We start from the raw sequence: 25,121 nt of genomic DNA, 5'->3' as shown, positions 1-25,121 counted from the left end.
TGGATTCTGACATCCTGCCCCCTTAAAAATAAGACAGACCCACCTGAAAGAAAACAAAACAGGTATAAAAGTTAGTCAGGCTTGTTAGGATACTCTGTCTGAAACTTCTTTAATAGCTTCGGGGCTCTGACATGATGTTTATGGACCCACTCCTTTTGTGAGGCACGGAGGTGTTTCCAGGCAACTAGGTACTGAGTCGCTCCATCATATCTCCTAGAGTCAAGGATTTCCTTTATTTCGAAATGTTGTTCGCCCTACACCATGATTGGAGGTGGTGGGGGGATTTTTGGCCATAAAGGTGACTGACGCTCTCTTTTCAGCAAGCTGCAATGAAAAATTGGGTGTATTTGCCTGAGATTTTTGGGTAATTCTAATTCTACTGTTACTGGGTTTATGATTCTTTTAATTGGAAAAGGCCCTATATATTTTGGTCCAAGTTTTTTACAGGGCTGTAGGGACTTAGGTATTTTGTAGATAAGTACACCATTTCTCCTGTAATGAATGGTGTAGGCTCAACCCTTTTTTTATTGGCTTGTGCTTTGTATGCCTGTCTAGCTTCATCTAGTGCTTTTCTAACTATTGGCCAGGTGTTTTGTAATTGTTCCATCCATTCTTTCAGTGATGGGATCGTTGGTTCATTGGGGTTAATTCTGGCATGGGGTTGAAACTTTGACCGGTAGCTATTTGAAAAGGAGTGTAACCTGTGCTGGAGTGGACTGCATTATTGTAGGCAACTTCTGCAAAAGGAAATAAGTCCGCCCAATCAGACTGCTGGAAACTAAGAAAACATCTTAAATATTGCTCGAGTACTGAGTTCAATTTTTCCGATTGACCATTTGACTGAGGGTGATGGCTAGATGTCAGTCCCTGAGTGGTCCCTAAGAGGGATAAAAATTCCTTCCAAAATGCACACGTAAATTGCACTCCCCTATCAGAGATGATGCGTTGGGGTGCCCCATGCAATCTGTAAATGTGCTGGAGAAAAGGTTTCGCTAAGGCTTTTGCGGTGGGAATCTTTTGGCAAGGGATAAAGTGCACCTGTTTGGAAAACAAGTCTGTGACCATCCAGACAACAGTATTCCCATTGCTTTCTGGCAATTCCACTATAAAATCCATGGCTATTTCCCTCCAGGGGGCTGAGGGATTTGCCACTGTTTGTAATAGTCCTGGTGATTTCCCTTGCAACCTCTTTGCAGTTGCACATTTTGGGCAGCTGGCCACTTAGCTTTCTATGTCCTTTTTTTATGGATGGCCACCAAAACTGCTGTTTAATTAAGTGTAAAGTTTTTACAAATCCAAAATGCCCTGCTGATTTTGTGTCATGGCAAAGCTGCATGAATGTGCATACGCCAGGAAGTTCTTTCTCCCTGGTAAATGTTTGAACTTAAATTGGAACTGGTGAAAATGCTGGGACCAGTGGGCTTGTTTGGGATTCAGTTTCCTGGGCGCTTTCCGGGCCAGCGCTGTTCTGTTTCCGTGAGTTTCTTGGATGTATATGCACAGGGTTGCAATACCCCATTATCATTTTCTTGTAATAGAACAGCCCCCACTGCCACATCATTTGCATCCACCTGTATTACAAAGGGCCTATCCATGTCTGGGTGCCTTAATACTGGTTCGGCAGAAAAAAGTCTCTTTAATCTCTCAAACGCTGCTTGGCACTCCATTGTCCATGTTAGTGGCTGGCTAGGTTTTACTGAGGATGCTCCCTTCATTTTTAGTAAGTTAATGAGGGGTAAGGCTATCTGGGCAAATGAGGGGATGAATTGGCGGTAAAAGTTTGCAAAGCCCAGGAAACTTTGTAGTTGCTTTCTTGTGTGGGGTGGTGCCCAATCTAATACTGCTCTGACCTCCTCTGGGTCCATTTCAATGCCCTGGGGGGATATGCGATAACCTAGGTAGTCTATCCTTTCCTGGTGGAATTCGCATTTCAAGAGTTTGGTATATAGGTGGGCGGCTCGCAGTTTGTTTAAAACTGCTCTGACTTGGTTGGCATGTTCCTCTTTTGTTTCGGTGAAGATAACAATGTCGTCCAAGTAAACAAGGACCTCTTTAAACAGGTGCTCCCTTAGAACGTCATTGATTAATTGCATAAATACTGCAGCCGGTCCGTCCAGGGCAGATTGCACGATCAGGATGCGGGCTTTGTCGCTGGGGATGTCCCGCCCGTATTCCTCCATGTAGCTGAGGACTTGGGTTAGGAAAAACCCCAAGCATGTTGGCTCCCCTTTGAATTTCACCTCCAACGGCGGACGTCTTGGAATGGTTTGGTGCCTCCGTTGTTGGTGGTAGTGTCTTCCGTCCAGATTGCCATTTGTGGTTCGGCACAGGGTGGGGACTACTGGATCAGCAGATGTCCTCAGGGCTGCAGGTTCCACTTCCCCCTCGGTGTCTCTCCCTTTGCGGCTCCAGGAGCTGGGGCGGCCATAGGGCTCAGGATTCTCCTCTCCTAGGGAGCTGAGAGTTCTCTTCATCAGGTCAATAGCTTTCTCTAGGATCCAGTCTGAGTACGGTACCCAGCTTTCTCCCTCTTCACTTGCGTGCAGGGATTTCTCCATCTCCTGCTTCCATTTTGGTTGCTTGGCCCCCGTCTCAGGCTCACCTTTCTTGATTCCTTTCCCCACTCGCTTTTCTTCCGAACGCCCATTGACCAGCAAGGCTTGTGGTCCCGTGTCTCCACCACTTCTGAGCAATCTGACCTCTCGGATCCCGACATCCAGCAAGGTTCCAGTCGGGGCAGCGGCTCTCTTTCTGGGGAGTTTTCCCCCTTTCTTGTTCCATTGTCTGACATGGTAATTTTTTGCAAAATCCCCCGGCAAGGGTCTCCCTTCCAGGTGGATTAATTTTGCAAGTCCTGTCTAATGTAAGGACCCACCCTACTTTGCATCTTAAGAAGACAGAACTCTTGGAATAGTTCTTCCAACAGGCATCCTTTATTAAGAGAAAATGGTTGCAGGCGTTCTAGACAGGACTTGGGGTCCAGCGACAGTCTCAGGCATTACACTCCCACCCCCTTTTCCTTACTGCCAGCTGGATGGAGACTTCAGAGAGGAGTACATGAAAGGTAATAGCCCCATTGTTATGGTTAGTCCTTTTGGTGATATCCACATCCAGTCCCTTTGAAGTGTACTGAAGGAAGTGAGGGCCATAAAGCCGCTTTGTTCACCCCGTTCCTTCATCGTATGACAGAATCCAGAGAAGGCAGAAATGGGGTTTTCTATAGTTGATAACTAGAGATGAAATATAATTGGATTCTGACAAAAGCACTTCTTAAAATATGAGATTTAAAAGCCTGGTCAACTTTTTTGTTATAAATTAAATATGCATGCCACCCATATAATAAATCCCATCCCTCAAGATGAAGTATACTTTTATTTGTTAAATTAAGCCAATTACTAACCAGTGTTAAAACCACCGCATCATAGTATAATTTCAAATTAGGCGCCTTAAGTCCTCCTCTTTCCCGTGCGTCTTGTAAGATCTTAAATTTAATTCTTGGTTTTTCCCCCGCCCAAATACCCTTCTGCCATTCATCCAAATTGGCATCTTTTTTTCAAAATAGGTATCATTTGAAACAAGAAAAGAAACTTTGGTAGAACATTAATTTTAACAGCTGCAATTTTCCCCAATAAAGATAATTGTAATTTTTCCCAATTGTTTAAGTCCTTTTGTACTTTTAACCATAAATAACCAAAGTCTAATACATTGTTTAAACTTTGTTTCCAAATGTAGCTCTTTCTTGACACTGTCCTTTCAAACAAAGAAATAACATTCCGGTGCCATTTTTTCCTTTAAGTCAAATTAAAATACGGAGAAGATTATTTCTCCCGAGTTAAAGTTTCAAGCATTCACAATTTTAACTTCTCCTGGTCAGCTCCGTCTGCTTTTAAATTACTCACAAGTCCCTTTGAAATGCAGATGTGGGTGCGGCGTCTTGCTTTGCTCCTGAAGCTCGGAGCAAAGGCATCCTGGAGTGCAGAGAAAGCCTCTCGCTTCAAGGGAACTCACACCCTCCGACCTCCAAATAATTAAGGAGGTCTAGGGGAGCTCTACCTCTACCTGAGGTAAACTCTCCCCCCCTTCTCCCGAGGAGATTTCCAAGCCACAGGACAGTTGATTTTCACTTTCGCCACGCGTTTTTACACAATCACAGGGCTGGCAGCCCAAACAAAGCTGCCATCAGTGCAGCATCCCCACCGGAAATCTCCATTTATTTTAATATACTTGATATTTCTTGAATTTGACATTTTGAATTTTTTTTTTGAGAAATTGATGCCTTTTTAATGAAAACATCTCTACATTGCTCCTTGAATGTGATAACACAGAGCAGAAAAGTGAAAATTTCTTTTTATGAGAACTTCCTTCAAGTTATGATACAGAGATAAGATACAATCAAGAAAGCGAATAACTGTTCTAAAAAGAGAGCATTACATGTATTACTATTGCTAGAGATATACATTTCCTTAGATCAGGGGTCTTCAAACTTGGCCCTTTTATGACTTGTGGACTTCAACACCCAGAATTCCTCAGCCAGCGTACCTGGCTGAGGAATTCTGGGAGCTGAAGTCCACAAGTCATAAAAGGGCCAAGTTTGAAGACCCCTGCTTTAGACTCTTGAGTAATGAGACATTTCTCTGTCAATAGCATCTTTAGAAATTCTGCTAAAATTTCTAGGCAACAATGAATACTAAACACAGAAATACTCTCTAAGCTCATATAATAAACCTTAGAGACTGAAAAACAGAGCAAAAATCATTTTCAGAGATTTTATTATTATTTTCCTTCTTAGTGCAATCCTTTTCTAAAATATCTGCAAGATGGAAAAAGCCTTGTTTCTAAACCTGACGTAAAAGGCCAAAAAGATGTTCAATACCTTCAGTGGTTGAATGGCCACCTGAAACTCCAGTGGCGGAGTTACCATTCTGACCAGGAGGAACAATGCAAGCTCCTGCACAAGGTAAGTAGGACTTCGGTTGCAGTAGTTTATATTTTGTGGCATTATCCTGCTCTGGTAATCAATTTTCAAAAGAGTTTTTAAAACAAAATAGATTTTAAGATTGTGTCTATTTTTTGTAGCCAATGTTTGTAGCAAGAACAATGGATATATTTTCTTTTACATAGTGGTGATATTTTTTTTATTTTCTAGTTCCAAGATTATGAGGTAGTAAAGCTGAATTGAAAGTTCATAAGCCTGAAACCACTGTAGATTCATATTCAGTTTATTCTGATATAACAGTTAATCGTGGTTTGACATGAGTCCTCCAATACATGCCATAGTTCCAGATTTTAATTTATAGTTTAGCCATTGAGCAGAACTGGGAGTTAGTTTGCAGCCAAGCCATAATTGAAATTGGCAAGAGGCCATAGTAGGTTTATTTATAGATCTTCAAGGTAATACAAATTATATATTTTAAGGATTGGTAGAGCTCCAAATTAATCCCAATTGATTTTCAGCAAGAATACAAAATAGACAAAATGTCTATTGGTATCACTTCATCTTCTGAGACAGAAAATCGTTATTAGTGTAAGGACCAGCTTCAAAACCTCTTCCCAAGAAAGCAGAAAAGAGAAGACTGAACCAGCAAAAGTCCCCCCCCCTTAAAAGAAAGAGTGATCCACCTGTAAAAGACAAAAAACAGAGTTAAACAGTGGGATTAGTCTGGTTTCTCAGGGTACATAGCATGGAACTTACTTAGTAGCTTAGGTGCCCTAATGTGATGTTTATGGACCCATTCGTTCTGGGGAGGAGGTTTCCAAGCAACTAAATATTGTGTGGAACTATGATGTGTCCTGGAGTCTAAAATGTCTTTGATTTCAAAATGCTGCTCTCCTTCAACCATGATTGGAGGAGGAGGAGGGGCTGCAGCTGGCCTTAAGAGCAAATTCAGTTCACGGTTTAAGAGGTTACAATGATAGACATGGTGAACCTGTCTGAGTGTCTTAGGGAGTTCTAATTCAACTGTAACCAGATTGATTATCCTTTTAATGAGGAAAGGTCCCACAAATTTTGGTCTCAGTCTTTTAGAGGGTTGTGGGGATTTCAGGTACTTAGTAGAAAGGTATACTTCCCCCCCCCCACTTGGAATGGCTTGAGCTCAGTTTGTTTTTTATCTGCCTGGAATTTATATGCTTCCCTAACCTCATCTAAAGCTTTTCTCACAATTGGCCAAGTGTTTTGGAGTTGTGTGATCCACTCTTTCAGGGAAGGGATGGTCGGCTTGGTGGAGGGTAGTTCAGGCATCAGATTGAAACTTTGTCCCGTCGCCACTTGGAATGCACTGCGTTGTTATAGGCGACTTCTGCGAATGGAAGTAGGTCAGTCCAATTATCTTGTTGGTAATTTATAAAACATCTTAAGACTCATCCTTTTCACGAAATAGCACCGGGGCTGCTATTTTTGGCTTTGCCGGTTGGATAAAACCTCTTGCCAAGTTTTTCTCTATAAATTTTTGTAACTCCTCTAATTCCCGTGGTGTCATGGAGTATAATTTTGGTTTAGGTAACTTTGCCCCCGGGAGTATTTCAATAGCACAGTCTGTGGGTCGGTGAGGGGGTAATTCATCTGACTTCTCTTCACTGAATACTTCAGCTAGGTCCCGATATTCCTCTGGTATGCCTTCCAACTCTCCTTCGCTCACTGCAGGGGTTTTACCCCCCCCTTGGTCTGGGCTACTCCCTTGGTGTTGATTTTCCCCTTCGGGAACCTCAGCTCTCCAATTCTCCAGTCTACCCTCAGGTTCCATTTCGTTAGCTACACCATGCCTAATATGAGTGGGCATTCCATTCCAGGGTCATAACAAATGTTAGAGTCTCTACGTGATTCTCTATGGTAAACTGGACGGGTTGCGTGGTGAGAGTGGCCAGGATACCCCCTGCAATGGACCCATTTAATTGGCCAAACAAAATCAGCTTCATCAGCCTCCTCACCGGGATTCCTAAGTTCCCCACCAGGGTTGGGCTTATGAGGCAGCGAGTGCAACCGGAGTCTATCAGGGCTCTTAATGCAACTTTCTTCAGAATCCCTGGGCTAAAGAGTTCTACAGTTCTGATGAGGAGCACGATGGGTCCACTTACCAGGGATTCATCCTCCGAGATGTCCTCCGAGAATTCTGGGGCTCTTCGGTCCGGGTTAGAGTCCCCCCCCTGTTTTGATGGGGTTAGGACCTCAACAACCTCCACACTTTTCATGGGCATTTCCTTCAGCTTTGGCGGGGTTTTCCTGGATTTCCCCCCTGCAACTCGGTCAGACTTTTGAACTGGAGTTTTTGAGCAACATTCAGCAGCGCAGTGACCATCCTTCCCACATTTGAAACAACCTGTTGGTCTTGGAATGGTAGGGGTCTGTCTCGCCAGCTCCCGGGGTGCCTCTGCTGGAGATCTTCCCCAGAATTTCCCCAGACGTTGTTGCCTCCTGGCTCGATCAATCTCAGCCTCCTCAGCTAGGATGTACCAGTCGTAGAGCAGGTCAAGTTTGCCCCGGGGGATACAGGCATAATATAGGTTAAGCCCATCTTTGAAATGTCCTATCAGAACTTCCTCTGGACAATTAAGTTTTCTGGCTATAGCTCGGAATTCCTCCGTGTATTCTGCCATGGGGCGCCGGCCCTGCCTGACAATCTTTATGCACTCTCTGGCCTTCCGATTAGCCAAAGGATCCTTGAATCGTCTCCTGAAGGCTGCCATGAAATTATGGAGCATCCGCATCATGGAGGTTCACCATCCACTCGGTCGCTGTCCCTTCTACTTCCGTGGTTAAAATCCTCACCCACCCATGGTCACTGGGGATGTCCCGACCATATTTCTCCATGTAGCTCAGGACCTGGACTAAGAAGAACCCCAATTTTTGAACTGTGGGGGGTGGATATTGCCTAAATTATATTAAATATAGCCTCTACCAAAAAGAAAAAAGAGACTCTTTTTAATTACTATCAAAATGGAGAAACCTCAGTCACATTTAAACTGTACACTTATATTGGAAAAGATCTATGAGGCTACTGCAGAAATATGTGCTACAATGAAAAAGTTTACTACAGAACTAAGATCTAGGGATTTCACTTCAAATGTTCAAATGGACGTCCAGGCTATATCTGACTATGGTATAAATCAAAATATATTAGGAGAGGAATCAACAGAAATAAAAGAGGAACTTATTCTATCTTACAAACCTTCCATCTGCAACTTTGAGGAACAGAAGAAGCAAAGACTGAGATTTCAAACTACAAAGCAACGACGCTTCAAGGAGGAGAGCATCTGCAACTTAGAGGAACTGAAGAAGCAAAGACTGAGACTTCAGACTACAAAGCAACGACCCTTCAAGGAGGAGAGATACAGACGTCTAATCCAGAGGATGGGCTTGCTATTATTGCAAAGGCTACTGCAAGGAACAAAGACAGATCTACTGGCTGAAAGGGAAGTGTCCCTATGGAAACCTGCTTAGCACAGGAAAAAAACCAGAATTAGATTGAAAAGAGAAATTTAAAATTGTGTAATGGATTTAAAGGCAATTTTTGATTTATGGTTTGTTTTAAGGATTATGATTTAGAGTTAGAAGCAAGAAAAAATATAAACATATATATATATATATGAGGGTGATTTTTAGAAAAGATATTTTAATAGATTAAGAATACTTTTTGGAATAACAGATTTATTTGATGAAAATTATGTACTGGAATTGAAAAAATGTTCATTTTTTAGATTGGGATGGTTTTAATAATTAATGGAATGTTTTAACTTAGATGATTTTTTTGTACAATAACATAGATGTGATAAGGTATGACAATCAATTGGATGAAATTTGAAGTTTCTGTAATGAATTGAAGTGAATTAACATTATTTTTTAATTAAGATAGCTATTGTGTAATGAAAGAAGAAATAAATGAGATTGGTGATAAAAGGAGGGATGAGAGAAATTAAGAACTAGAATATATCTGGAAGGGCTACCTGAATTGATAACTTGTTGAGTTAAAGTGAAATTTGATTTTGGTAATTGTAAACTGATAAAGTTTTAAAACAGGTTTAGTAGTAATAGAAATTTAATTTAGAAATGGAATATTTTAAACGTATTATGTTATTTGAGGGAAATAGAGTACAATTCAGGACCATTATTTGAAGAGATTCTAGATGGCAAGCCATACCTGGGAATAATAATATGAAGCAAGGCTTTTGCGACCTCAGTTGCTTTTTTTTCTTCCTTGTAGGGATGCAATCCGGCCATCCAGTTATGTACATACTATGACAAGCATTGCTTTATAGGGACCTGAGCATGGCATGTCAGTGCAATCAATCATCAAGGAATCGAATTTCCTCTGGGCTGATGTTCTTGAGGCAGTTGGGGTCCTTGCCTTGGGTTGTTGGTGGAACAGATCTCACATCTAGCACAAACATTTGCTGCAATCCTGTGTATTTTGTCAATATAAATCTCTCCAGGGCATTTGCCAGTGCCGCCTTTCCCAGGTGCAGTTGCTTATGAACCTGTTGCACTGCATCCCATGTCTGGCAAAATCCATCAACCATCTTCCTGCCTTGCTTCCAGCACCTCAGCTTTGTCCAAGTCTTCCTGAGAGTAGTTTTGAAGTAGATGGAAAATTGCCATTAAGAGAAATGATAAAGTACTTTTGAATTATATTTTAATTAACAGAGGTGATGTTTCGAAAGCATTAACTAATACTATAAACTGGCTGAGTGTGATGACCTGTGTGCAATTCTATGAAGAAACATTTTTACAAGAAGTGCCAACCGAAAGTCACAAATGGTGTAAGATATTACACGTGTAGGGGAGTGTGGTTTTCTGCACATTGGATAAACTTCCCTTTTTCCTATGTGTGTTATCTCAAGATATGAACTTCTCTGTGTTAAAGGTAGATAAGAAGTCATCTATTAGATTAAGCGTGGGCGGCAAGCTGTATAAAAATGACACCCTGGGAGTAACTCAGGGTTCAGAATCTGTCATGTGACTGCTCTGAACCATTGTGCACAAATAAAGCCTGTTTTCTCCAACCCTTCGTGGTCTTGTCTTCTGATGTAAGTATTGTGGTTTTTCCACAACAATTATCTGGCGACCGCGGCAGGACGGCAAGGAGTCTTGGGGCTCTCTGGAGGGCACACCCTGGTGCCAGGGGCCTGTAGTGTTAGGGGGAACATCCCAGGCGCCATCGGACCTTTTATTCCGAGGGACTTGCCTGTGACACAGGGCTCCAGCATCGGCAGTCGGCCACTCCAAGAACCACAGGTGAAGGGTAAGGAGACAAGGCAACTTTCCAGCCAGCTAGAGGACAAAGGATTCGCCTGCAGGCAAGTATTGAAAGGGAAATAAGGAATCCCTCCCTGTAAACAGGGACGGAGGAGAGGACTGATCATCCTCTCTTTGGAATAAGGTGGGAGGATTGTTGTGTGTGTTTGCAGTGAGTAAGTGGCGCTCGAAATTCCCATCGGTGACCGTCGAGTTTCCGGCTCCCTGGGTCTAGCGCATATAAGCGAAACCCTCAGTGTCATCCCAAGTGGAAGGACCCCTTACATTCCTCTCATCCCTTTTCCTCATTTGTCTTGTCTGGTGCCCTGGGAGGCTCATTGGGTGGTGGTGAAAGTGTACTCTTTACTCTGTTGGGGTGAATGTCAAAGCATTTTAAGTCTGCCTATGGGGCTCAGGATTATGGTATTAAGTGGAGCAGGCATAAGTTGAGGATCTTCAGTGAGGTAGATTGGCCCAGCTTTAATATAGGCTGGCCAAGCACAGACATTAGATCCATCCATTGCTCTAAAAGTACATCAGCTAGTGTTCCATCCCACGTTAGGGCACCCAGACCAGGCACCCTATATTGATGTGTGGCTCGGCTTGTTGCAAAGACCTCCACCATGGATCCAGAAATGCAAAACTGTCCCCTATGTTAAAAAGTTTAGAAAATAGAAAAAGCTGGGGACAAGCCATAATCCAACCAGATGTCCAGGATCAAGGGACCCAAGCTGGACCTTCAGCAAGAGGTGCTGAGGGGGTCCAAGGCAGAAGAGGAATGGACGGGACTGCAAACAGAAGACAGAGAAGTGGGAGGACTGATAGCTGAACAAACGAGGGCAAAGACTGAGGAAGCGTCTTTGAATGCTCCCCTTAGACAAGTAGATCAATTGGTTGTCAGTAAGGAAGATCCAGCAGAAACAGCCACAGCTCCTCTATTCCAACATATGTCTTTTACTACATCAGACCTTCTTAACTGGAAAATTTCATTATGGCCCATTTAGTGAAAAACCAAATGAAGTAGCAGACCTGGTGAAGACTATTGTCGATACCCACAACCCCACCTGGATGGATCTACAGCAACTTATGGGGACCTTGTTTAATCCAGAAGAAAGGGAAAAGATTAGGATGGAAGTGGCCCAAAAGACTTTTGTGAATAGAGAGAAGGAGGAGGAAAAGAAAAGGGATCAGAAAATGCAAAGGAAAGCTGAATTGCTTGCAGTTGCTATGATGGGGGTGTCAAGGGGAGGTGGCAGAGATAGAGGACGGGGAATGGTGTTAGGACAAAACCAGTGTGCCATATGTAAGAAGGAAGGACACTGGAAGGGTGAATGTCCAGAAAGAGAAAAGGATGAAGAAAAAGGAGGGGGAAGAGGCAGGTTTGCGAAGAACTACAGAGGTGGCCCAGGGAGAAGCCAGGGAGGGAGAGAAAGAAGAAGAGGATTTTCAAGAACTCCCCTCATAGACCTGGCAGAAGCAGAGGAGTGGGACTGAGACCGACTGGGTTCAGCCCGCCTCCCAGAACCTGTGGTCAGTTTAACAGTAGGAGGCAAACCTATTCCCTTCCTTGTGGATACTGGAGCCACCCAATTAGTCCTAACCCAACCCCTAAGCCAAGCCTCCCCTCACTCTATCAACATACAAGGAGCAACAGGAAAAATATTGCAGCGACCCTTTTTGGAGCCCTTAAGTTGCACTATGGGAGGAAAAATTATAACCCATCAGTTTGTATATATGCCAATTCCTCTATTGGGAAGGGATCTGCTTTGTAAACTAAGGGCGCATATCTCCTTTGAAGAGGATGGCACAATGGCCATAAAATATGGAAAGGTGATGATGGAAGTACCCCGTGCAGAGGAATGGAGAATGGTGATGCTGGCACAAATGATAGAGAAAAATGCCAGATGGGAAGAATTTGATGTACCATATTTGTGGGCAGAGGACAACCCCCCCGGTTTTGCAAAGCATCATCCACTATCTGCCAGCTGCTGTACCGAAGGATAGGAAAGAGTTAAGAGGATTTTTAGTTGCTGCTGGCTTCTGCCGAATATGGATCCCTACCTTTAGTTTAATAGCAAAATCCCTATATGAGGCCAAAAGGGGGGAGATAAAGAACCATTGCGATAGGAACAGCGTTGTTAACACAGGAAGCTAATAAATTGACTTTTGGGCAGAAATTAGATATCCACACACCACACACCCTTAAAGCTGTTTTGGAAGCAAAAGGACATTTGTGGCTGACCAACCCACGCATGCTAAAGTATCAAGCCCTAATAATACATAATCCAATGGTTATATTAATTCAATCAAACTCACTGAATCCAGCCACGCTGCTGCCTGAACCAGACTTGGAAACCACACATAGTTGCATACAAGCTATTGAAGAAACTTAACGCTAGCCGCCCAGACATGAGAGATGTCCCCCTGCTTGATCCAGACTTTACAATATACACGGGTGGAACTAGTTTTATGCAAGAAGACATTTGAAAGGCAGGATGTGCTGTGGTGACTTTGGAGGAAGTATGGGAAGCTGAGCCACTTCCGCCCGGTACAAATGCTCAGCTAGCTGACCTGCATGCATTAACTAGAGCTTTGGAGTTGGCAAAAGGAAAGTGCATTAATATTTACACAGACTCCTAAGTATGCATTCCTAACAGTGCAAATCCATGGAGCCTTATATAAAGAAAGGGGACTTATAACTTCAGGGGGAAAGGATGTTAAGTATGGACCACAGATACTGCGTCTGCTGAATAGTGTGTGGGAGCCTAAGGAAGTAGCTGTAATGCATTGCAAAGGCCATCAGAAGGGAGCATCAGATATTCAATTAGGAAATAATAAGGCAGACCGGGAAGCTCGTATGGCTACACAAAAGGCACCTTCTGAGCATACAAATTGTCTAGCTTTGTGGACCCCTGAGGAACAGGAGCAGGGTAAACCATGCAGAGGAATGGAGAATGGTGATGCTGGCACAAATGATAGAGAAAAATGCCAGATGGGAAGAATTTGATGTACCATATTTGTGGGCAGAGGACAACCCCACTGGTTTTGCAAAGCATCATCCACTATCTGCCAGCTGCTGTACCGAAGAATAGGAAAGAGTTAAGAGGATTTTTAGTTGCTGCTGGCTTCTGCCGAATATGGATCCCTACCTTTAGTTTAATAGCAAAATCCCTATATGAGGCCACAAAGGAGGGAGATAAAGAATAACTGCTTCACCACTCTCAAGGAGGCTCTAATGTGCGCCCCTTGTTTAGGTCTACCAGACTTGGAAAAGTTATTTCAACTGTTTGTAGATACAAAGCAAAATGTGGCAGTAGGGGTTCTCACCCAGAAAATAGGAACCTGGCATCGCCCGGTCGCTTATCTATCAAGACAGCTTGACGATGTAGCTAAGGGTTGGCCAGCTTGCCTTAAAGCAATTGCTGGAACAGCGTTGTTAACACAGGAAGCTAATAAATTGACTTTTGGACAAAAGTCAGATATCTACACACCCCATGCTCTTAAAGCTGTTTTGGAAGCAAAAAGGACATTTGTGGCTGACCAACCCATGCATGCTAAAGTATCAAGCCCTAATAATACATAATCCAATGGTTACATTAATTCAATCAAACTCACTGAATCCAGCCACGCTGCTGCCTGAACCAGACTTGGAAACCACACATAGTTGCATACAAGCCATCAAGGAAACTTACGCTAGTCGCCCAGACATGAGAGATGTCCCCCTGCTTGATCTAGACTTTACAATATACACGGGTGGAACTAGTTTTATGCAAGAAGACATTCAAAAGGCAGGATATGCTGTGGTGACTTTGGAGGAAGTCTGGGAAGCTGAGCCACTTCCGCCCGGTACAAATGCTCAGCTAGCTGACCTGCATGCATTAACTAGAGCTTTGGAGTTGGCAAAAGGAAAGTGCATTAATATTTACACAGACTCTAAGTATGCATTCCTAACAGTGCAAATCCATGGAGCCTTATACAAAGAAATGGGACTTATAACTTCAGGGGGAAAGGATGTTAAGTATGGACCACAGATATTGCGTCTGCTGAATACTGTGTGGGAGCCTAAAGAAGTAGCTGTAATGCATTGCAAAGGGCATCAAAAGGGAGCATCAGATATTCAATTAGGAAATAATAAGGCAGACTGGGAAGCTCGCATTGCTGCACAAAAGGCACCTTCTGAGCATACAAATTGTCTAGCTTTATGGACCCCTAAAGAACAAGAGCAGGTGAAACCCAACTACTCTCAGGAAGACTTGAAACAAATTGAGGTGCTGGAAGCAAGGCAGGAAGATGGTTGATGGATTTTGCCAGACCAGCGAGTCTTTATCCCAGGATATATAGCATGGGATGCAGTGCAACAGGTTCATAAGCAACTGCACCTGGGAAAGACAGTGCTGGCAAATGCCCTGAAGAGAGAAGTCTGTATTGATAAAATACACAGTATTGCAGCAAATGTTTGTGCTAGATGTGAGATCTGTGCAGCCAACAACCCAAGGCAAGGACCCCAGCCCAGAGGAAATTATCCCTTCGATTCCTTGATGATTGATTTCACTGACATGCCATGCTCAGGTCCCTATAAAGCAATGTTAGTCATAGTATGTACATACACTGGATGACCGGATTGCATCCCTACAAGGAAGAAGAAGAAAAAAAAGCAGCTGAGGTCGCAAAAGCCTTGCTTCATATTATTATTCCCAGGTATGGGTTGCCATCTAGAATCTCTTTAAATAATGGTCCTGAATTTATCCATAGAGCCACCCAAAAGATAGCAGCTATGCTAGGAATAACATGGAAGCTTGACTGTAGTTTCCATGCTCAATCGGGAGGAAGGGTGGAGAGAATGAATAAGACCATTAAGGAAAAATTGGCAAAAATATGTCAGGAAACTCAGCTTAAGTGGCCAGATGCTTTAAATATGGTCCTGGTTGCGGTAAGGTGTGCCCCACAAAGGGGGCTGCTCGTGTCTCCCTTTGAATTATTGTATGGCAGAGTCCCCAACTTACTCAAACCAGGTGACCAGAACTCTGAACAAATGGCAGATACTGTTAAATTAGAACAGCTGCAGGCTCTTAACACTATAGTCCAGCGGCTACAACGATATGTTCTAACCCAAAGACCCCATGTCTTGGTCACACCCACACATGACATACAACCAGGACAGGAGGTCTGGGTAAAGGACTGGAAGAGGGAAGTTTTAAGCCCAAAATGGAAAGGGCCATATACTGTTGTTATGTGTTCTCTCCTTGCTGTTAAGGTGGCTGAAATCAAATCATGGATCCATTGGTCCCGAGTTAAATTGGCCGCCCCCACCCAGTGGAAAGTGATTAGTGACCCAACTCAACCCCTTAAACTCACCCTGCATTGTAGAAGAAGGAGCCTCTCCTCTTCTGGTGACACTCTGGAAGCTGTACCCCTGCGAACGGGAGAGGTGAAGAAAACCCCTGCAGGTGTTACTCTGGAAGCTAACACCCATCGCACGAGCAACAAAAATCCCCTGCCCTGGAAGCTGCAATCGCGTCACTAGTATTAGGCTTCTCTAAGCATGGAACCCAGCCAAAGGATGAGGGAAACTGCTTGTATTAGAAAGGGGCTCATGCCAACTATTTGGGTGATTATAGTGTTGCTGATTAGTATTGTCATTAATTCCCTGTTAGCCATAGCCCAGGTTATGGCCCTGTGGGATGAGGGGGGAGTATGTAAAACTGAGTGCTCCAGCTGGAGACCCCCCAATATATGAACCTCCCCAATAATCTCAAGATTTAAGTGAGGTTTCAAAGGGGGAAATGAGGTAGATGGAAAATTGCCATTAAGAGAAATGATAAAGTACTTTTGAATTATATTTTAATTAACAGAGGTGATGTTTCGTAAGCATTAACTAATACTATAAACTGGCTGAGTGTGATGACCTGTGTGCAATTCTATGAAGAAACATTTTTACAAGAAGTGTCAACTGAAAGTCACAGATGGTGTAAGATATTACCCGTGTAGAGAGGTGTGGTAAGACAACCGTTTGTGTGAACTTCTCCTTTTTCCTTGTGTAGCCTCAAGATATAAACTTCTCTGTTTTAGTGTGTTAAAGGTAGATAAGAAGTCATCTATTAGGTTAAGCGTGGGCGGCAAGCTGTATAAAAATGACACCCTCAGAGTAACTCAGGGTTCAGAATTTGTCATGTGAATGCTCTGAACCATTGTGCACAAATAAAGCCTATTTTCTCCAACCCTTCATGGTCTTGTCTTCTGATGTAAGTATTGTGGTTTTTCCACAACAACAGTGAATGTATTGAATTGAGTTGTTTATTTATGTTTTTACTTTGGAATGTTTGATTACCTAAACACCACAGTGTGTCCTGAGTACTTTTTCTTAAAAATTAAAAACCAATAAAATATTTTCAAAAAAAAAAGAAGAACCCCAATTTTTGTGGTTCTCCACTGTACTTTACCCCCAAGTTGCAGAATCTTCCGACTGTTGTGATTCCTCGCCAGCCAGTGGATCTGGCAGCTGAGTCTGAGGAATCAGATGAGGAGGAGAGGCCTGGAGTGACATTAGAGTCAGAGGAAGTCTCTGAGGAGCTCCAAGACTTACAGTCAGATGAGGAGCCTGGCTCCTCTACTCACGGTCAGGCTGAGACACAGCTGTGATGGGAGCCTGAGTTGGACAGTGATGAAGAACAGCTGGGAAAAATCCCGGATGCATGAATGTATAGGCAAGAGAAGTGAATAGGACAGAGGAATGCAATGTGGTGGCTCCAAAGGCAAAGGAGAAAGCATTAGGAAGCCACACCTTGGCTGAATTATAAAAGGGAAGGTGTGGAAGATGCTGGTTGCCAAAGGCAACTGTTCATGTTGAGGATTGAGTTTCTGTGGACTGTGTTTGTTTGCCTTGGACATTGACTAGGTCTGTGAGAATAAAAGGGGTTGGTTTTTTCTTGCGGTTCCTGCCTGTTTCTTGGAAGAGGGGTTTCTCCTTGTGAGCATAACAAGGACTCACATAGGCTGGGACAGAACACCAACTGGCTCGGTGACCCCACCTTCTTCTGGGTTGGTGTCTGTCTCTGTCAGCTGGTACACTCAGCCGAGAGTGGCTATTGCTGTGGTGGCAGCTGCAGTTTCTGAAGTGCTGATGGAAGGACTTGGGTTTGCCGCCTTGATTCCCACACCATCTGCTTCCTCAGTTGAACCTGGGTTTGCGATGCCATGACACGGGTCAGTCTTCTCTTCTTTGAGGGAGTTGAAGGCAACTCTTAGCATGTCAATGGCTTACTCTAAGAACTGGCTGAAGCAGACTGGTCTTTTGTCCTCATCCTCGCTGAGACAGAGCGATCTCTCCATCTCCAATTTCTAGCCTGGTTGGTGACTGACACATTTGAGGGTTACCTTCCTCGCTTTCCGCTCCGAATCTTCGTTTTTCCTGACGCCCATCGACCACCTCGGCTTAACTCGGTGCTCAGCAACCACAACTTCATTGGAGGAGCTGGAGGAATGTAAGCTGCATCCACTCAGGCCAGCCTGGAGGGAAAATTCCCCCCCTCCATGGTGGCTTCCTCTTTCTCCGTATCTAATTCAGACATGGTTTGTGCGGTCACTGCGGTAAGGGTCTTCCTTTTGGGCTGACTGATTTCTGCAGATCCTGCCTAATGTAAGGACCCATTTAAAACCTCTTCCCAAGAAAGCAGAACTCTTGGAATGGTTTCATCCCAAAAGGAACTTTTATTAGGAGACGTTGACAACAGGTATAGAAGGCAGGGTCTGAGGGTTTCCCGCTGAAATCAATAAGTTAAAAGAGTAAAAAGCAAAGCCCACCCCAATAGTTCATCCAGTCAGTTCAAACGGGCCAGTCCCCAGGTGTTAAGTCCGCTGTGGGAACATGGCTGATAAGACTCCATTCCCAAGGCTGTGAAAACGTTGTTGGGTCTTCTCACCTTCTCTTCCACAGTGAGCGATAAGCCAGATGGCTGGAGGCACATTCCTTTCTCACCCCAGCTAGACATCAAGGGGGAATCAGTTCAAAGAGCAAGCAGATAGAGGAAGCAGAGAGGATACATTGTAGCACTAAGCGAAAGGAAAAAGATACAAAACAATTCCCTAAGCTTCTTCCCTCCCCCCAGGAGTATGGCAAAACCCTCAGAAGGGAAAAGAAAAGACTGAACCAGCAAAAGTTCCCCCCCACCATCAAAGAGATGGGTACTGACAGTAAGCAATTAAACCTTCCAAGCAAAGATATATGGACAAAACATGAAAAGCATCTTTTTGGTTTGTGTGGTAAACTTTTTCCCACTGATGCTCTTACTGCTTTTTTACTCAGAATTAGAATACATTGTTTTTGAATGTTTATCTACAGGCAGCATAATATCTGGCTGGCCTACTGAAGTATGCTAATTTTATTTCCTGTACTGTAGCTCTATGAAACCCTAATTCTATAATAATAATAATAATAATAATGTTGGAAGGAACCTTGGAGGTCATCTAGTCCAATCCCCTGCTCAGGCAGGAAATCCCTATCCTAACCCCCAACAGGCAGCAACCATTTTCCTGCCTGCTATCCTGCTTCACAGCCATCTGGAACTGCCTGCCAACTTCTCCACTGATTGAGTTGTGGGAAGCCTGCAGGAAGTTGTCTCATCTAATAGCCTTGGGATTTGGTTTCTTTATGAAGATTTTCCAGCAAAAATGCCATTTGCATATACTGGGTTCATATGACCATGTGGTTTGCTTAATGACTGCAGTGAGTCACTTAACAATCATCATAAAAACACATAAAATCTAGTCCAATCATGTGATGCCATGACTCATGACTGGAATTTGAGTTCCAATTGTGGTTGTTAATTCGAGGACTACCTATAATCTAACACCTAAAACTACAAATTTAAGTATATTGTCTTTACAAGCAACAATGTATTACACATTATTGCTTTTATAGACAATACATTTACATGTGTAGTTTTAGATACATCTCATATCCTGTTTCTAACCATATGTTTCTCTCCCAGGTACATGCCTACACAATAGGTTCTCATACTGACCCTGTTATTGGCCATTTCTCAGTCATAGAAGTTGATGTTGGAAGACAGCCAGAAAGATACAAGCAGGTAATCCTCTTTCTGTACCATGATGATATGTTAGTAATTCAGAGAAACTTGCTTTCTGCAGAATTTCCAAGCTTCAGCTACATTCTAGCTGGAATAAATAACTTCAGAGTATGGCACCAAAGGATCTTGGTTAGTCTCCTGCAGTACTTCTTATAAAACAGCTGCCTACAAAACAGGCTGACCTGAGTATCTTGAGGTTTTAATTAGTTTGCAAAGTGGAACTTCTTCCCTTCCTTCAAGGAGAAGGCTTCCTCATTGCTTAGCCCAGTGTTTCTCAACCTTGACCATTTTAAGGCATGTGGACTTCAACTCCCAGAATTCCACAGCCAGCATTGCTGGCTGTGGAATTCTAGGAGTTGAAGTCCACATGCCTTAAAATGGTCAAGGTTGAGAAACACTGGCTTAGCCAATGACAAGATGGGTCTTTTGGTGAGTAGAATTTGAATGACTGAATGGATGTAACATTGCTAAAATAAAACTTTTAAAAACTACCATTAATGTTCTTTTTTATATAATATTTTATTAATTTTCTAATTTTACAATTAAGTATTTAAAAAGCAACATGGTAACTGGGTTAATCAATAGTTCAATAACATACAATAAGTCTTTAGTACAAATCTCAAGTTACAACATCAGATATTTCCTCTCTTTTCCCCTTAATATCTACTATCTCATACTAGGCTAATACAGTTATTATTATTATTAACTAAGTAAAAACATCTTTGTTACATTTATCAATAATTTTAGCTTATACATATCTTAATTGTGTTTGCATTCAATCCTTATATACGATCAATGTCTTGTTATTGCTTTTTCCCCAAGCTTTAATTTCCCATCAATATTCAACTTAACATTTGGTATTTGTAATTTCCAAGCTTTAGGTAATCAAAGTTTCTCTTCTCTCAACTTCTTCCTTTTTCCCTTTTCACAACAAAATCTAATATTCTAAATACACATCTTATGTATTTGAATATAGTCTTGTTCTGTTTTCTAAAAGTTATCTATTTTCCACCATATTGAACCATTCAATTAATAATACAGTATTCCCTCTAATAAATTAAAACCATTATATCTATTGTCTGGGTTAACCAATAAATCAGTAATATACATAAATATTTTAGTTTAGGTCTAATTTTTAGAAGCTCAAATACTCCCTCTCTTTTTCTACTAATATCTATTATCTCATATTGGGCAAACAGAATTCTTATTTTCAACTGAGTAAAAATAAATAAATCTTGTTACATTTATCAATACTTTTTAGCCTATACATAAACTTTAATTTCCCATCAATATTAAAAAAAAGAAAAAAACACTTATTTATGATTTCCAAATATTTTATATTAGGTGACCAAAATTTCCCTTATCTCAACTTCTCCCTTTTTCCCTTTTCATACCAAAGTCTATTAGTCTTGTTACACATCTTACCTATTCAATTATAATGTTACTTTATTTTCTAAAAATTACAGTAGTGGCCAAAATTGTGGAAACCTTTTGGGAAAAGTGTACATTTGAGGTTTGATGGCTAATAACTCCACTTTTTTGGAATAGTATCATAAAATTATGTATCAATGAAAAGATAATTTAATCAAGAATGTAATGCAACGGACTTCCGGTGGCATTTGCCGCACCGATGGCGGCTTTTTTTTTAGCCGCCCGTCTCAGGATTGTGTAAGAGCCGGCAAGACAGCGACTATCAGCTGTTTTGCGGCTCAGAACTTTCTTCCCAGGCAAAGGGAAGAAGGTGAGGTTTTTTTTCTGGATAGAAGTCGAGCTCCTCTAGTTTCCCAGAGATTACTTTTTAGGAGACGAAGGGTGAGAGCTCCTTCGGAGTCTGGAATAACTCCACATCTCATGACACCTTTGTTCTCCAGCGGAGAACGAAGCTAGACGCTGCTTCCACATCTGCTACATAAAAAAGAACTTTAAGTAAAATTTAAAGCAGACGGAGCTGCTCAGGAGGATCAGAACTGTGCTGAATTTTAACTTTAACTCAAGAAAGAAATATTGTCTTCTCCAGCTATTATTTTGACAATTGGAGTGAAAGGAAAAATGGCGGAGGAATCCTGTTTCTTTGTTTGAGGACTTTCATGGCTTCAAAACGCCATGGAATTTATTCTCTTCCTAAAGTTTCAATTTCCTCTCCAGTAACACAGACTATACAGCAACCTATTTAGGAGTATATATAACAGCTTCTAATGTTAAATTGTATAAAAATAATTATGAGACATTATGGGTAAAAGTGCAAAAGGACTTAAATGATTGGAAAAAATTACAATTATCTTTGTTGGGGAGAATCTCGGCAGTTAAAATGAATATACTTCCAAAGTTTCTTTTTTTATTTCAGATGATACCTATTTTGAAAAAAGATGCTAATCTGGAGGAATGGCAGAAGGGGATTAACAAATTCATTTGGGCAGGGAAAAAGCCGAGAGTTAAATTTAAAATTATGCAGGATATACGGGAAAGAGGAGGACTAAAGGCGCCTAATTTAAAATTGTACTATGATGCGGTGGCTTTAACGTTGATTAGTGATTGGCTCAACTTAACAAATAAAAATATTCTTTCTCTTGAGGGATGGGATTTATTATATGGATGGCACGCGTATTTAATTTGATCAGGTTTTTAAAATCCATATTTTGAGAAGTGCCTTGTTGCGTGTCTGGAAGAAATATTATTATAGGTTAAATTATAAAATCCCAATTTGGGGGATTCCTGGACACGTGATAGAGGGAGTATCTAGGGGAGTAAATTTGGATAAGATTTCTTACAAGGAATTACTTAGTTTGGTTGGGCAGCATTGGCAATTAAAGCCCTTAACCGAGTTGAAGCAAGAAAATATTGTATATTTTTGGTTTTATTATAATAAATTGTTAGTGAGGTGGAGTATAGATCAAAAGGTTGGTATCACTTTAGAGGATGTGAATTTGGTAAAACAGATTAAAGATCAAAGTCGAGCTCATATAAAAAAAATTTATAGTGCCTTAATAGAATTGGACTCTGAAACGGAGTTAGTTAAAGATTGTATGGTTAAATGGGCTCAAAATATTCAAGATCTGATTTTATTGGATACATGGGAGACAATTTGGGTTAGAAATGTAAAATTTACTCAAGCGCAAAATTTAAGAGAAAATTTTTATAAAATGTTTTATAGATGGCATTTGGATCCCCAAAAGTTGTCTCGCATGTTTCTGAATGTACAGCCCAAATGTTGGAGATGTGGAAATTTAGATGCAACTTATTTTCATATCTGGTGGACCTGTAGAGATATTAAAGCCTTTTGAATTAAGATTTGGTGGAATATTCAAAAGATTTTTAAGAGAAAGATAAAGTTTACTCCGCAATTATTTTTGTTGGGTATTATTATAGATTTTGATGTTAAAGAAATCAATTTGATGTTGAATCTTATAACAGCTGCAAGATTATTGGTGGGGCAATATTGGAAGAAAAACTCACTGCCTACTTTGGAAGAATGGATACTTAAGGTATCTAATTTAGCAGAAATGGCGAAAATCTCCGCCTACTTGAAGGACCATTCACAAGAAAAATACATTATGGTTTGGAGAAGATGGATTGATTATATTCAAAAGAAATATGAAACTGAAAAGTATTACCTTGCTTTTGAGTAGATTTTAGATAATTATTAATAGTTTTAATTCTATTATTATTTTTGTTTTAATTTGTTAATATTTGTTTTGAGAAGGAGTTAAAGTGTGTTATGGTTTTGATTGATAGTATAGTTGGTTTATGTTAGTTAGATTATGTTTGTTTATTTATTACCCTGTAATCAGCTCTGGGAAGTGGGGGAGGGGGGAAGGGTGAGGGGTGTGTGTGGGGGTATATTGTAATAAATTTGTAAAACTTTTAATAAAAAAAAAGAATGTAATGCAACAAAATTTGTTCAATTATCTGTATTCTATGAAAAGTTATAGCCAAATAACCAGAAAAAGGAAGCACAACTTGCTTAGATGGATATCAGGTAGTTTTCCTTCATCTGATTGTAGCCAATGAGCATGAGTGTTTAGAGAACCAATCAGGTGTCATCTTGTTTTGGCAATGAGCCAATCAGATCACAGTAGGATTCAGTTATTGATGTCATGTATTGAAGCTGAGAGGAGGACATTTGTCAGTGTGTTATGTGATCGCTATCAAGTTGGTTGGGGTTTTTCGTGTTATTTCATTTAGTGAGCTTGTAAAACGTAATAAAATTAAAGTAATGGTGCAAAGAGTTGACTGGTTGCCCAGAAAGCGATGTAACATAGCATTATTAAGTGAACAAGGCTACAGTTATAAAGAAATTAGGAAAAGAAATGGTGGAAACTTAACCAAAGGTGGCATTTCTAAGTTTTTGAAGAGGTATAAGGAGACTCAGTCACTACAAAACCACATTGGTAAAGGCAGGAAAAGGTGCACAACAGCAAGTGATGATAGAAGAATTAAGAGACCGTGCCTACATGACAGAAGAAAATCATCTGGGTGTATACAAGATGAAATGGCGCAATGCAATGTGAAGTTGAGTGCAAGGACTGTTCGGCGCAGACTGCAGGAATTTGGCCTAAAATTTAGAATTCCACAAAAAAAGCCACTTTTATCTCTCAAACAAAGGTTGAAAAGACTAAACTGGGCTAAAACCCATGTTACCTGGACAGAGGAACAATGGGACAGTGTTATTTGGAGTGATGAGACCAAGATCTCCCTGTTTGGTAGTAATGGCATAAAATACTTAAGGAGAAGAATCGGAGAACATTTGCATCCTGATTGCATTACATGTACCATGAAACACCCAGTCAGTGTTATGATCTGGGGTTATATGACATCAAAAGGTGTGGGCAGATTTTGTGCGATTAATGGGAATATAAATGGCCAAAAATACATTAATGAAATAGTTGAGCCCAAACTGAAGCCTTCCAAGACAGTGAAGCATTTATATTTCAACAGGATTCAGCTCCATGTCATGTTGCTGCTGTGTACAAAAAGTGGTTTCAAGATAATCATATTCCCCTGGGAATAGCCCAGACCTTAACCCAATTGAAAATCTATGGAGCCAACTAAAGAAACTTGTTAGTCAGAAGCGACCCAGCAATAAAACCCAATTAATAGAAGAAATCATTCAATCTTGGTTTCACATTATAACAGCTGTAGAACTAAAGGGCTTGGTTCACTCCATAGGAAGACCTTTTAAGGCCATAATTCATGCTAAAGGTTACCCATCTAAGTGTTAACTGACATGGTGATAATTTTTGTATATCTCATTTTTTCTATGGTGATAATTTTTGTATATCTCATTTTTTCTATGTGTTTCACTTTTCTTCTTTATAACTGCTATTCTAATAGAAAATCCTTCATAAAGGTTATTGCATTACATTCTTGATTAAATTATCTTTCCATTGATATATAATTTTATGGTACTACTAAAAAGAAAAGTGGTGTTATTAGCCATCAAACCTCAAATGTACACTTTCCCTAAAAGGTTTCCACAATTTTGGCCACTACTGTATCTATTTTCCACCATATAACCCTCTAGATAGTAATATGATATTCCCTCTAATAAATCAAAGCCATTATTTTCTTCAGCCTTACTCTGGCTTTGTTCCTTTGCCAACTAACCTTCCATGTCAGTGCCTTTGAATCATCAAATAGTTCTCCCTCTATTATTATATATATTATTTGGAATAAGAAAGACCATTTGGTTGAAGTTTTTTTGGAAGGACTAGCCCATTTGTATTCATTAAATTGCCTCTCTGTTTACTCCAATTTCCCACAATTGTCCTGATAAATTTATCTTCCATTCCTCAAATTTCTTTTGATTT

The 25,121-nt window shown here is 41.1% G+C and overlaps 2 protein-coding genes across 6 annotated transcripts in view; both read left to right on the top strand.

The window, feature by feature from the left end:
- The window catches only part of TEDC1 (tubulin epsilon and delta complex 1), a 59,507-nt gene that overhangs the window by 20,927 nt on the left and 13,459 nt on the right, over positions 1 to 25,121 (top strand). For all 5 annotated transcript variants that reach the window (XM_039326031.1, XM_039326033.1, XM_039326032.1 and 2 more), the window contains 2 exons: positions 4,790 to 4,957; positions 19,216 to 19,314. In XM_039326031.1, coding sequence (XP_039181965.1) covers positions 4,790 to 4,957; positions 19,216 to 19,314 — 267 coding nt within the window. The remainder of the gene's footprint in view (positions 1 to 4,789; positions 4,958 to 19,215; positions 19,315 to 25,121) is intronic.
- Positions 9,978 to 16,133, top strand: LOC120300254. The gene has a single exon (XM_039326037.1). It carries the CDS (start codon positions 14,826 to 14,828, stop codon positions 15,750 to 15,752), a length of 927 nt encoding a protein of 308 aa, XP_039181971.1. The 5' UTR covers positions 9,978 to 14,825; the 3' UTR covers positions 15,753 to 16,133.

This window comes from Crotalus tigris, unplaced genomic scaffold, assembly GCF_016545835.1.
Source record: "Crotalus tigris isolate CLP2741 ecotype Arizona unplaced genomic scaffold, ASM1654583v1 scf7180000024339.11422700, whole genome shotgun sequence".
Lineage (NCBI taxonomy): Eukaryota > Metazoa > Chordata > Lepidosauria > Squamata > Viperidae > Crotalus > Crotalus tigris.
Note: the sequence above shows the minus strand (reverse complement) of the source record. Positions and strands in the feature narration are given on the sequence as shown.